The sequence below is a fragment of the Schistocerca americana genome, chromosome 5 (assembly GCF_021461395.2).
Source record: "Schistocerca americana isolate TAMUIC-IGC-003095 chromosome 5, iqSchAmer2.1, whole genome shotgun sequence".
In the NCBI taxonomy this organism is placed as follows: Eukaryota; Metazoa; Arthropoda; class Insecta; order Orthoptera; family Acrididae; genus Schistocerca; species Schistocerca americana.
In genome coordinates this window covers 337,683,503-337,697,951 of record NC_060123.1, presented here as the reverse complement: position 1 = coordinate 337,697,951, position 14,449 = coordinate 337,683,503, and the positions used below count along the sequence as shown (strand labels likewise).

The following is a 14,449-nucleotide window of genomic DNA, read 5'->3' as shown; positions in this document are numbered from 1 at the left end:
AGTAGGGGGAAGCAATATATTCGATACCTCATCCAGAAACGCACCCCCTCGAAACCTGGACAGCAGGCTACACCGCGATGCAGAGCGCCTCTCTTGCAGAGTCTGCCACTTGAGTTTATTAAACATCTCCGTAACGCTATCACGGTTACCAAATAACCCGGTGACGAAACGCGCCGCTCTTCTTTGGATCTTCTCTATCTCCTCCGTCAGACCGATCTGGTACGGATCCCACACTGATGAGCAATACTCAAGTATAGGTCGAACGAGTGTTTTGTAAGCCACCTCCTTTGTTGATGGACTACATTTTCTAAGCACTCTCCTAATGAATCTCAACCTGGTACCCGCCTTACCAACAATTAATTTTATATGATCATTCCACTTCAAATCGTTCCGCACGCATACTCCCAGATATTTTACAGACGTAACTGCTACCAGTGTTTGTTCCGCTATCATATAATCATACAGTAAAGGATCCTTCTTTCTATGTATTCGCAATACATTACATTTGTCTATGTTAAGGGTCAGTTGCCACTCCCTGCACCAAGTGCCTATCCGCTGCAGATCTTCCTGCATTTCGCTACAATTTTCTAATGCTGCAATTTCTCTGTATACTACAGCATCATCCGCGAAAAGCCGCATGGAACTTCCGACACTATCTACTAAGTCATTTATGTATATTGTGAAAAGCAATGGTCCCATAACACTCCCCTGTGGCACGCCAGAGGTTACTTTAACGTCTGTAGACGTCTCTCCATTGATAACAACATGCTGTGTTCTGTTTGCTAAAAACTCTTCAATCCAGCCACACAGCTGGTCTGATATTCCGTAGGCTCTTACTTTGTTTATCAGGCGACAGTGCGGAACTGTATCGAACGCCTTCCGGAAGTCAAGAAAAATAGCATCTACCTGGGAGCCTGTATCTAATATTTTCTGGGTCTCATGAACAAATAAGGCGAGTTGGGTCTCACACGATCGCTGTTTCCGGAATCCATGTTGATTCCTACATAGTAGATTCTGGGTTTCCAGAAATGACATGATACGCGAGCAAAAAACATGTTCTAAAATTCTACAAGAGATCGACGTAAGAGATATAGGTCTATAGTTTTGCGCATCTGCTCGACGACCCTTCTTGAAGACTGGGACTACCTGTGCTCTTTTCCAATCATTTGGAACCCTCCGTTCCTCTAGAGACTTGCGGTACCCGGCTGTTAGAAGGGGGGCAAGTTCTTTCGCGTACTCTGTGTAGAATCGAATTGGTATCCCGTCAGGTCCAGTGGACTTTCCTCTATTGAGTGATTCCAGTTGCTTTTCTATTCCTTGGACACTTATTTCGATGTCAGCCATTTTTTCGTTTGTGCGAGGATTTAGAGAAGGAACTGCAGTGCGGTCTTCCTCTGTGAAACAGCTTTGGAAAAAGGTGTTTAGTATTTCAGCTTTACGTGTGTCATCCTCTGTTTCAATGCCATCATCATCCCGTAGTGTCTGGATATGCTGTTTCGAGCCACTTACTGATTTAACGTAAGACCAGAACTTCCTAGGATTTTCTGTCAAGTCGGTACATAGAATTTTACTTTCGAATTCACTGAACGCTTCACGCATAGCCCTCCTTACGCTAACTTTGACATCGTTTAGCTTCTGTTTGCCTGAGAGGTTTTGGCTGCGTTTAAACTTGGAGTGGAGCTCTCTTTGCTTTCGCAGTAGTTTCCTAACTTTGTTGTTGTACCACGGTGGGTTTTTCCCGTCCCTCACAGTTTTACTCGGCACGTACCTGTCTAAAACGCATTTTACGATTGCCTTGAACTTTTTCCATAAACACTCAACATTGTCAGTGTCGGAACAGAAATTTTCGTTTTGATCTGTTAGGTAGTCTGAAATCTGCCTTCTATTACTCTTGCTAAACAGATAAACCTTCCTCCCTTTTTTTTATATTCCTCTTAACTTCCATATTCAGGGATGCTGCAACGGCCTTATGATCACTGATTCCCTGTACTGTACATACAGAGTCGAAAAGTTCGGGTCTGTTTGTTATCAGTAGGTCCAAGATGTTATCTCCACGAGTCGGTTCTCTGTTTAATTGCTCGAGGTAATTTTCGGATAGTGCACTCAGTATAATGTCACTCGATGCTCTGTCCCTACCACCCGTCCTAAACATCTGAGTGTCCCAGTCTATATCTGGTAAATTGAAATCTCCACCTAAGACTATAACATACTGAGAAAATTTATGTGAAATGTATTCCAAATTTTCTCTCAGTTGTTCCGCCACTAATGCTGCTGAGTCGGGAGGTCGGTAAAAGGAGCCAATTATTAACCTAGTTCGGTTGTTTAGTGTAACCTCCACCCATAATAATTCACAGGAACTATCCACTTCTACTTCACTACAGGATAAACTACTACTAACAGCGACGAACACTCCACCACCGGTTGCATGCAATCTATCCTTTCTAAACACCGTCTGTACCTTTGTAAAACTTCGGCAGAATTTATCTCTGGCTTAAGCCAGCTTTCTGTACCTATAACGATTTCAGCTTCGGTGCTTTCTATCAGCGCTTGAAGTTCCGGTACTTTACCAACGCAGCTTCGACAGTTGACAATTACAATACCGATTGCTGCTTGGTCCCCGCATGTCCTGACTTTGCCCCGCACCCGTTGAGGCTGTTGCCCTTTCTGTACTTGCCCAAGGCCATCTAACCTAAAAAAACCGCCCAGCCCACGCCACACAACCCCTGCTACCCGTGTAGCCGCTTGTTGCGTGTAGTGGACTCCTGACCTATCCAGCGGAACCCGAACCCCACCACCCTATGGCACAAGTCGAGGAATCTGCAGCCCACACGGTCGCAGAACCGTCTCAGCCTCTGATTCAGACGCTCCACTCGGCTCTGTACCAAAGGTCCGCAGTCAGTCCTGTCGACGATGCTGCAGATGGTGAGCTCTGCTTTCATCCCGCTAGCGAGACTGGCAGTCTTCACCAAATCAGATAGCCGGCGGAAGCCAGAGAGGATTTCCTCCGATCCATAGCGACACACATCATTGGTGCCGACATGAGCGACCACCTGCAGATGGGTGCACCCTGTACCCTTCATGGCATCCGGAAGGACCCTTTCCACATCTGGAATGCCTCCCCCCGGTATGCACACGGAGTGCACATTGGTTTTCTTCCCCTCTCTTGCTGCCATTTCCCTAAGGGGCCCCATTACGCGCCTGACGTTGGAGCTCCCAATTACCAGTAAGCCCACCCTCTGCAACTGCCCGGATCTTGCAGACTGAGGGGCAACCTCTGGAACAGGACAAGCAGCCATGTCAGGCCGAAGATCAGTATCAGCCTGAGACAGAGCCTGAAACCGGTTCGTCAGACAAACTGGAGAGGCTTTCCGTTCAGCCCTCCGGAATGTCTTTCGCCCCCTGCCACACCTTGAAACGACCTCCCACTCTACCACAGGTGAGGGATCAGCCTCAATGCGGACAGTATCCCGGGCAACCACAGTCGTAGTCCGATCAGGGGATGCGTGGGACGAGCTGGCCGTCCCCGACAAACCCCCATCCGGACCCCCACAGTGATGCCCATTGGCAGCAGCCTCAAGCTGTGTGACCGAAGCCAACACTGCCTGAAGCTGGGAGCGAAGGGATGCCAACTCAGCCTGCATCCGAACACAGCAGTTGCAGTCCCTATCCATGCTAAAAACTGTTTTGCAAAGAACATCTGAACTAATCTACAGAGAGCGCAAACAAATCGACAAAATTTAAACGGTTATTAAAATACAAGATTGCCTAGTAAATGCAGTAATGCTGCTACTTGCGCACTGCTGACACTGCTCGGCGGCGGAAGGAGACTAAGCGAATTTACACTATTCAGGTACTAAAACGCGATGCTACACTCTCAAATACTATAATACGCCCGAAATTTATCAATTAAACAATGCAAGTACCAAAAACACGCAAAGAAATTAAGAATTAAACTATGTAACAAATGAGTGAGCTAGGAGTATACGACTTGCTGCTCAGCTGCTTGTCCAACGGTTTAATATTCTGAAAACCACTGTCAGATGCGTTGCAGACGGAACTTCTCAGTATATCAAATACTACGACGAGAAGAATTTGACAGATCATTGAAAGACCTAAGTCAAAACAAGGCTTCGGTAGTAGACATTCGCATGTGGTGCACAAGATGTATGAGGCAGGCGAAATAACCTCGAACTTCAAGAAGAATGTAATAATTCCAATTGAAAAGAAAGCAGTTGCTGACACGTGTAAAAATTATCATACTATGGTTTAATAAGTCATGGTGGCAAAATACTAACACGATTTTTTTACGGGAGAATGGAAAATCTGGTAGAAACCATAGTCCTGGAAGATCAGTTTGAGTTTCGGAGAAATGTAGGAGAACGTGAGGCAATACTGACCTTACAACATATCTCAGAAGATAGATCATCGAAAGTCAAACCTACTTTTATAGCTTTTGTGGACTTAGAGAAATCTTAGGATAATGTTGACTGGAATACTCTCTTTAAAATTCTGAAGGTAGCAGGGGTACAATCAGAGAGCGAAACGTTGTACAGAACGTTGTACAGAAAAAGAATGGCTGTTGCAAAAGTCGAGGGGTATGAAAGTGAAGCAGTGGTTGTGAAGGGAATGAGACAGAGTTGTAGCCCACACCCAATATTATTCAATCGGTTTGTTGAGCAAGCAATAAAGGAAAACAAAGAAAAATTTGGAGTAGGAATTAAAGTTCAGGGAGAAGAAATAAAAACTTTGATGTTTTCCGATGACACCGTGATTCTGTCAGAGACAGTTGTACGGTATGCACAGTGTGTTGAAAGGAGGATATAAAACGAATACCAACAAAAGCGAAACAAGTACAATGTAATGCAGTCGAATTAAATCAGGTGACGCTGAGGAAATTAGATTATGAAACGAGACACTTAAATCAGTATATGAGTTTCGCTATTTTGGCAGCAAAATAACTGATGATGGATCAAAGTGTCAACCGACAACGGCAGGAAAAGCATTTCTGAAGAAGAGAAATTTGTTAAAATCAAATATAGACTTAAGTGCTAGGAAGTCTTTCCTGAAGGTATGCCGGCCGGAGTGGCCGTGCGGTTCTGGGCGCTACAGTCTGGAGCCGCGTGACCGCTACGGTCGCAGGTTCGAATCCTGCCTCGGGCCTGGATGTGTGTGTTGTCCTTAGGTTAGTTAGGTTTAAGTAGTTCTAAGTTCTAGGGGACTGATGACCACAGCAGTTAAGTCCCATAGTGCCCAGAGCCATTTGAACCATTTGAACCTGTTATTTGTTTGTAGTGTAGCCATGTATGGAAGTAAAATGTGGATGACAAACTGTTTTGACAGGAAGAGAATAGAATCTTTTGAAACGTGGAGCTTCGAAAGAATACTGAAGATTAAATGGGTACATCACGTAACTAATGAGGTGGTACTTAACAGAATTGCGGAGACACGAAGTCTGTGGCACAACCTAAATGGAAGAGAGGATCGGTCGATAGGACACATTCTGAGACATCAAGAGACCACGAAATTTAGCACTGGAGCGAAATGTGTGGGGTAATAACCATAGAGGGAGGCCAGAAGATGAATATAGTATGCAGATAAAAAGGACGGAGGTTGCAGTAGTTTCTAGGAGATGAAGAAGCTTGCACAATGGCATAGAGAGCGCCTCAAACCACACAACAACACAACGATTTACTCCTGTTCTGGTCGTCAGATGGAGCGCGAAAAAAATAACTGCTTAAATGCCATTGTGCGCGCTATAAAATAGTCTTCAGTCCGCAGTCCCTACGGCAGAGATACGTAGCGGGGTGTAGTATATTTCTAGACTCATTACTTAGTACTGATGGTTTTAATTTTTTATAAGCAGTCTATCCCAAGTTAATTCCTGCCAGTTTAGATTTTTCATTATTTCATGATGCTCTTTCGTAGATCAAACGAGCTTCTGACCAATCGTGCTGTCTTTCTTTTTACATCATTGATTCCTCTTTGCATAGCAGTCATATGACAAAAAATACACATATACAATGTTATATAACATACATTGCATTAATGAAAGAAAAGAAAGAGTAAAAAGAACTAAAGAAAATTATGCCTGAAAGCCTCCAGGCATACACACTGCTGCCTCCCCAAAGAGGTACCGTTATTCAGATTTGTAGAACTGTCGCACGCAATCGTTGATTTGCTAAGAAATACATTTATGAACGGTACTCATTGCAGATATCAAAATCAGTCATTCGACGAAATTGTGACTCGTTGCAGTAATTTTTTATTACTGCTGTAATATTCTTGTAACCTTAATCAAAACGCTATCTCATATTCATACATATGTTTTCTGTTACAGTGAGATACTGAGGGTAATCGATTCACTGATGCTCACGGAAAGACTTCGCGTCGTCACCCCAGTTGACTGGACGGTAAGTAGCGTCCATAAATCAGAATGATGCTACGGCAACTCTCAGCAGTGTTGATGTGTCACGATACGCTTTAATTAGTCGTGAAATACGACCATTGCTGATGCATGATCACTACTTCTCGCATAGAGCATAATGGCGATGTTTACAGTAAAATGTTGTTCTTATTATGTTGGTACACATGCGCGATTCTGCAAGTCAAGTGTGACCCCTGACCTTATTGCTGTAGTCAAGCCTTGGTCTCCCTCTACAGTATATATTCCGCACACTTCTCCTCTGTACCAAACTGACGATTCTTTGGTGCCTCGAAATCAACCAACCCCTTCTTTTACTCAAGTTGTGGCACATATTTATTTTCTCCCCATTTAGATTTAGTACCTTCTCGTTAGTTATCTGATATACACATCTTATCTTCAGCAACACATTTTAAAAGTTCCTGTTTTGTGTATCACCCGTGACTCACTTACGTACAAGGCTACACTCCAGACACGTGCCTACAGAAAAGATTTCCTAACACTTACATTTATATTCAGTGTTAAGAAATTTCTGTTTATCAGAACTGCTTTTTTTGGTATTGCCATTGTTTTCTGTATCCTCTATTTGGGCCGTCAGTTTTGTGCCACCCACATAGCGTATCTCGTCTACTACCTTTAGCGTCTTATTGCAAAAATGGCTCTAAGCACTATGGGACTTAACATGTGAGGTCATCAGTCCTCGAGACTTAAAACTACTTAAACCTAACTAACCTAAGGACATCACACACATCCATGCCCGAGGCAGGATTCGAACCTGTGTCCATAGCAGCAGCGCGGTTCCGGACTGAAGCGCCTAGAACCGCTCGGCCACAGCGGCCGGCTCTTATTTCGTATTCTGATTCCTTCAGCATGGTCAGACGTAATTCGACTATAGTCAATTATCCTTGCATTAGTTTCGTTATTGATCATCTCGTAACCTCCTTTCGAGACAGTATCCATTTTGTTCAACTGGTCAAATCTCTTCTGTATCCGACTGAACGACAATATCGTCGGCAGACCTCATTTTTTTTCCTGAACCTTGATTCTATTTATAGATCTCCGACTGGTTTCCGTTACTCCATTCCGAATTCACAGATTGAATAGCATCGAGGATAGGCTATAACTCCCTCTTACTCATTTCTGATCTACTACTTCACTTTCATATCCTTCGATTCATAATTGCAGTCTGATATCTGGATATGTTCTAGATAACCTTTCATTCAATGTATTTTATCCCTACTACGTTCAGAATTTCAAAGAGATTATTCCATTCAACATTGTCAAAAGCTTTACCCAGCGCGTTCCAACATTTCTCCGAAACCCAAACTGATCTTCTCCTAGGTCAACTTCTACCGATTTTTATATTCCTTGAGTGAATGTAATTGCTGAACAAATTCGTATCAGTTGTTTGGAGTCATGAATTATTAAACTAAAGATTCGGTAATATTAGGACTTGTCAGCACCTACTTTTTTAGAATCCAAATTACATGATTGGCAGAGGCTCACTCAGTAGGCAGGCTTCCCATGCGCATAAGGACCGAAATGCAGGGTTAGTTACGTCACAGACGCCGTCTTTAATGATATTACGCTTCGCTATAAGTACAGTATTAATTCGATATGCAAACTACGTTTGTGCATTTCATAAATGTTCTCAACTGGAGCGTAATTCCTTGTTCCTCTTTTGTTTATGACCTGTCATGTTTCACCAAATTCGAATAATCGCCATAAACTTTTAATTAATGCCTCACTACCATGGGACATAATGGTGCAAATCCTACACATATTCAACCTTCAAGGCGACCGTATTTTCCCAGAAATGGATGGCCTTGTGTAGACCCTAGTTATAGAAGTCTGAATGTTGGTTGTTTTGGAAACGATGCTCCTCGAAAATCATTCTTAGTCATTCTGAAAATGCCAACTTCTCAGTTGTTTCTTCATCCGACGAAAGAGGCGGAAGTCACGTACCATACCAGGATAATACGAGAAAGGGGCCTACTTCTATAATCCAGGGATCAGTGTGTCTGAGTCGTGCTCAGAATAAAATGGGATATTGTCGCGGAACAAGAACACCAACTTGGACAGCTTCGTCACGAGCTTTCGGTAGCATGCTCCTGTATAGTGTGCCCCTAACGAGCATATACTGTTAACACCATACCATGCCATTTCTGCGTTGTCTTCGTTCGGTGGCTTTACAAATGAAAGTGAACAGTCCCAGAAGACAGGTATTGGCGATCTTTTTTCATGTTCAAAAAATTGTACAAAATGTTGAAAACTGATCCATGACTGAAACGCACTTTTTCTACTATCGCTTGTCTGTGATCCGCCGGCGTTCTAATATTGGTGTCTCCACTTCTCTTCCCGGTTCTTTGCAAGAGATGAGCTGTCTTTTATTTCTTCATAGTTCAGATTTAACTGATCATAATGGACGCGTTCTAATTCTTCATAGTGCAGACTTAAATAACAATATTGGAAGCATCTGTGCCACTACCTACTACGTCTTACAGACTTTTGAGTAAAGGAATGGGCCGTGTCCACATTCTGACTTTCGAGATTGAAGAACTCCTACACTTTCTTTTGTTTATTATTTTTGTTATTATGTAATTAACATTAGCAAATAATTACAATGTAATGTTCCTTCCAGTGGTTGCTTTGGTGCAAAGCCCTCTCACTTATTGCAGAGCTGCCGACACTTTGAAACAATCAGGATGATGCTTACATTAAACATTTTCGCTGCAAGAATTTTTTAAATAAGTATCTTACATTTATAGAGTATCCAACAATTTAGGAAACCGCACCATTTTTTCATTTCCGACACTGGAGCTCCTGATTTACATCAACAACGTATACCTCATATTCCCATTAACGGCTTTCTCTGATGTTGGATCCGGACAGAAAAAATGGCCCACAGGGCCTAAGTAAGGAAGGAGTTTGTTGGGGTCCTCTATCTTTGCTCATGCTCTCTCTTGGTGCCTCTGTCTTCAGCATAAACCATTCAGTAGCTTTTCAAAGTGATTCCTTTATTCTTCATTTCCAATCTGGTTACTAGCTTTAAATTTAAGATACATTTCTTAAACCTTTAATGTGTTCATTAAAAAATTGTCTGTAGGTCCATTTCTTAATGGGCTGCAATTCTCTTTCCCAGCAAAAATCCTAATTACATATCATTTCAATAGCCCACATGTTGCCAAGATTAATTAGGGTACGCTGCAGAAGTTTCGCTGGGAAGCCCTTACACGTACTACAAACTGTCCCGATCTCTTCCCACGCGATTTCTATATTTTTGGAGCCCTGAAGAAGGAGCTATGCGGCCTCCGATTTGTTTCGAAAGAAGAGGTGCACCCCTGGGTATTATCATGGTTATGTAGGGAACCGCAAGCTTTTTACCATGATGGCACTGACCGTCTTTTATCACTGTGGGATAAATGTATTAATAGATAAGGCGATTAATTTTGCAATAATAAACAGTTTACGACTTCCTTTCTCTATGTCTCGTTTCCATTTGGACGCCCCTTATGCAAATATACAACACACTGTTGTGTATATGCATACTTGAATCGCCTCCAGAAGTACTGAAAATGTGGAACTCCAAATGATAGTTCGCCAAATTCAACAGTCTATGGACATAGCCCATTAATGTCTTGGAAGTACCGACTCTGTTGGGAGAGAGCGAAGAAATATACACTCCACGGCAGATCTCTGCCTCATCTACAGGGATCAATGCCTTCCCCCAAAATTGCAAAACTTAACATTTTTTATACACAAGCGTTCATATGATGATTTACTATTGCCGAACACTTGCACTAACTTTGCACTGATTGTTCCAGCGATGTTACCCTTCAAATGCGGGAAGCAAATTATCGCGCGATAGTACACTTCGAATCTGAAATGCGCAATTTTTTTTGTTCCTCTAGCGGTATATACGGTACTGTGGCGCTGGTATTTCTCATAGAGTTACTAAAAATGACCATACCGCTCAGTGACACTGGTGTAACGTTTCCATAGTGAAGATGCATTTTGCAGAGCAACACTGTGTTTGCACATAGTAAATGATGTGAAACATCTGATAAAACGTTGAATACGCTTGACTTAACGGATACAAATAACTTTCATAAGGACTCTGTATGTCTGTTAGAAAGAAGTCTGAAAATGAAATGGCTAATTAAAGTTATACTGGAGATCGGCTGTTCAAGTCCAAGTTAGTTAAAAATACAGCAAAACTGAGAAAAGGATAGTAGATAAAATTGTTCTGCACAAAATTAAATTACAGACTGAAAAATAACCGCAAATGACGAACCTAGCGCATGTCACAGGAGATATTAAAGAAGAACAGAAAGTGAAAATCTTAGTGAGCGATAAAATAATCTCACCATCTGCTGCTCTGTAGTTTCAGTCAACTGACTTGAATCGATAACTTGCCGCATTTTCGCTCCTAACTGTAGGAAACGAACCCTACGAATGGGTATCTAGAACTTCCTGTCCTTTGATGCAGACCTGTTATACCGACTGGTTATAATTAAAAGTGCAGCTACATAGAGAGGTCCAGTGCGGGCTATAATTGTCGTATGGCAGTGAAAATTGGGAGATATTCTAATGCGTTAATGCGGAACTGATTTCCGCTGGAAAAAGATTGGTTTCAATTTTGGTTAACAAGTGCAGATCTGGCGCTGCGAGTGCTAATAGGGCTATAGAAATGTTTCCATATATAATGGTTTAAGTACACGACTTTGGCAAAAAAGGTCAAACAAGCGAGAACGGCATAATGTTGAATTTATTATTAACCTTTTTGGCGTGTCGAATGACAGCGTGGATGTCGTACCGTAACACAAACAGTATACAACGCCAGATTTGCACCTGGTCGCCAAAACCAGAACTAATTTTTTCCAGTGTAAACAGGTTCTATATTAACTACGACGTTTCACTGCCATCCGGACAGCCCACACCGGACTTCCGTGAGTAGCTGTTCTTTAATTATAACTATCCAACAGAAAATTAGGAAACTACTTCGTCTAACACAGAATTGAATACTCAGTGTCAGTAGAAGTCGTGAAGTAACATCATTTTATTTTGTTCTTCAGTTTCTTTTCGTTGTCTCTCAAACCCTTCAAATCACTAGGCCAGTATTCATATTCGCTCCTGTAAATAGCGGCATCATTTCGGAAACAGTTGCCTCACTTCTCCACTACGACATGATAAAGCACTCCGTCTTCAGGCCACAAGTGGCCCATCGGGACCACCCGACCGCCGTGTCATCCTCAGTTGAGGATGCGGATAGGAGGGGCGTGTGGTCAGCACACCGCTCTCCCGATCGTTATGGTGGTTTTCTGTGACCGGAGACGCTACTATTCTACATCTACATCTACATCCATACTCCGCAAGCCACCTGACGGTGTGTGGCGGAGGGTACCTTGAGTACCTCTATCGGTTCTCCCTTCTATTCCAGTCCCGTATTGTTCGTGGAAAGAAGGATTGTCGGTATGCTTCTGTGTGGGCTCTAATCTCTCTGATTTTATCCTCGTAGTCTCTTCGCGAGATATACGTAGGAGGGCGCAATATACTGCTTGACTCTTCGGTGAAGGTATGTTCTCTAAACTTCAACAAAAGCCCGTACCGAGCTACTGAGCGTCTCTCCTGCAGAGTCTTCCACTGGAGTTTATCTATCATCTCCGTAACGCTTTCGCGATTACTAAATGATCCTGTAACGAAGCGCGCTGCTCTCCGTTGGATCTTATCTCTCTCTTCTCTCAACCCTATGCGGCACGGATCCCACACTGCTGAGCAGTATTCAAGCAGTGGGCGAACAAGCGTACTGTAACCTACTTCCTTTGTTTTCGGATTGCATTTCCTTAGTATTCTTCCAATGAATCTCAGTCTGGCATATGCTTTACCGTCGATCAGCTTTATATGATCACTCTATTTTAAATCACTCCTAATATGTACTCCCAGATAATTTATGGAATTAACTACTTCCAGCTGCTGACCTGCTATATTGTAGCTAAATGATAAGGGATCTATCTTTCTATGTATTCGCAGCACATTACACTTGTCTACATTGAGATTCAACTGCCATTCCCTGCACCATGCGTCAATTCGTTGCAGATCCTCCTGCATTTCAGTACAATTTTCCATTGTTACAACCTCTCGATACACCACAGCATCATCTGCAAAAAGCCTCAGTGAACTTCCGATGCCATCCACAAGGTCATTTATGTATATTGTGAATAGCTACGGTCCTACGACACTCCCCTGCGGCACACCTGAAATCGCTCTTACTTCGGAAGACTTCTCTCCAGTCACACAATTGGTCTGATAGTCCATATGCTCTTACTTTGTTCATTAAACGACTGTGGGGAACTGTACCGAACGCCTTTCGGAAGTCAAGAAACACAGCTTCTACCTGGGAACCCGTGTCTATGGCCCTCTGAGTCTCGTCGACGAATAACGCGAGCTGGGTTTCACACGAACGTCCTTTTCGAAACCCATGCTGATTCCTACAGAGTGGATTTCCAGTCTCCAGAAAAGCCATTATACTCGAACGTGTTCCAAAATTCTACAACTGATCGACGTTAGAGATATAGGTCTATAGTTCTGCACATCTGTTCGACGTCCCTTCTTGAAAACGGGGATGACCTGTGCCCTTTTCCAATCCTTTGAACCGCCACGCTCTTCTAGAGACCTACGGTACACCGCTGCAAGACAAGGGGGTGGGGGGGGGGGGGGGCAAGTTCCTTCGCGTACTCTGTGTAAAATCGAACTGGTATCCCATCAGTTACAGCGGCCTTTCCTCTTTTGAGCGATTTTGATTGTTTCTCTATCCCTCTGTCGTCTTTTTTAATATCTACCATTTTGTCATCTGTGCGACAATCTAGAGAAGGAACTACAGTGCAGTCTTCCTCCGTGAAACAGCTTTCGGTCGAGTAGCTCCTCAATTGGCATCACGAGGCTGAGTGCACCCCAAAAAATGGCAACACCGCACGGCGGCTGAATGGTCACCCATTCAAGTGCCGGCCACGCCCGACTGCGCTTAACTTCAGTGATCTCACGGAAACCGGTGTATCCACCGTGGCAAGGCCGTTGCCACACGACATCATAAGAGCTTGGAATTCAATGTATGCCGAGACCGCAGACATGTTGCTCCTAACGTAACTTTAATTTTTTGTAGGGGTTAATTAAAGTTTTATGACTGTCCTCTGTACGTAACGCTGTGTGTGTACCAGCTGGCGTGTCGCGCCGTGTTCCAGATGGGGGACGACCTGCTGGTGGACACGACGAGCGGGCCCTCGCAGTGCGGCACCGTGCCGCGCGCCTCCGTGCCGGAGAACCGCGTGGAGACGGTGCAGATGCCGTCGGGCCTGGCGTACGTGCGCAAGACCAAGTTCTACTACGACTCCTCGCCCTCCACCTGCGAGTTCTGGGACAGCTGAGCACCGGCGCATCTCGCAGGGTCTCCTCACTGTTTCTGTACATCCGAGAAGCCCGAGAAAACTAAACCAGTCATCACTGGCGTATCTCCGCTACGGACACTGCATTTTTAAAATCTTCAGAGGCAGCTGAAATGTTTTTCACAGTCGTGCATTAACACCGCAGCCATACTTTAAAGGACAGCATCCAACTGTAATGTTTGTACCTTTCAGACAGCCAAATTTCTGTATGATAATTATCATTGTGGATGTACTGAAAATAACGTTTGTTAATGAAATATAAAATACTCGTAATAATCGTTTAAATTTATCACTTTATCCAGTACTGTCGGATCACTTCTTTGTTCATTTTTCCACGAACTGCTGAGCACTAGCCTCACATTTACGGGATTCTTGTTAGTTTTTTTCCTAAAGTTAAACACGTCATATGCGCCTGGCAGAAATGCCGGCGATTGTAGGCAAACACACACAACGATGATGCTATTGATCGGTCCCTGCAATGTGTACGTAACAGATCTGCAGTGACACGCTCAGCCACGTGCTCCTGTTCCAGCAGGTGTTGCTGTAATTAATTAGCATTTGCAATGCTGGAGTATGGACACATTTTGCA

General features: G+C 43.5%; 1 protein-coding gene across 1 annotated transcript in view; it reads left to right on the top strand.

Moving 5' to 3' along the window:
* The window catches only part of LOC124615829 (peroxiredoxin-6-like), a 118,894-nt gene extending 104,757 nt beyond the window's left edge, over nucleotides 1–14,137 (top strand). Inside the window, exons 4-5 of the mRNA XM_047143978.1 lie at nucleotides 6,338–6,410; nucleotides 13,660–14,137. Coding sequence (XP_046999934.1) covers nucleotides 6,338–6,410; nucleotides 13,660–13,842 — 256 coding nt within the window. The 3' untranslated portion in view covers nucleotides 13,843–14,137. The remainder of the gene's footprint in view (nucleotides 1–6,337; nucleotides 6,411–13,659) is intronic.
* The last annotated feature ends 312 nt before the right edge of the window (nucleotides 14,138–14,449 follow it).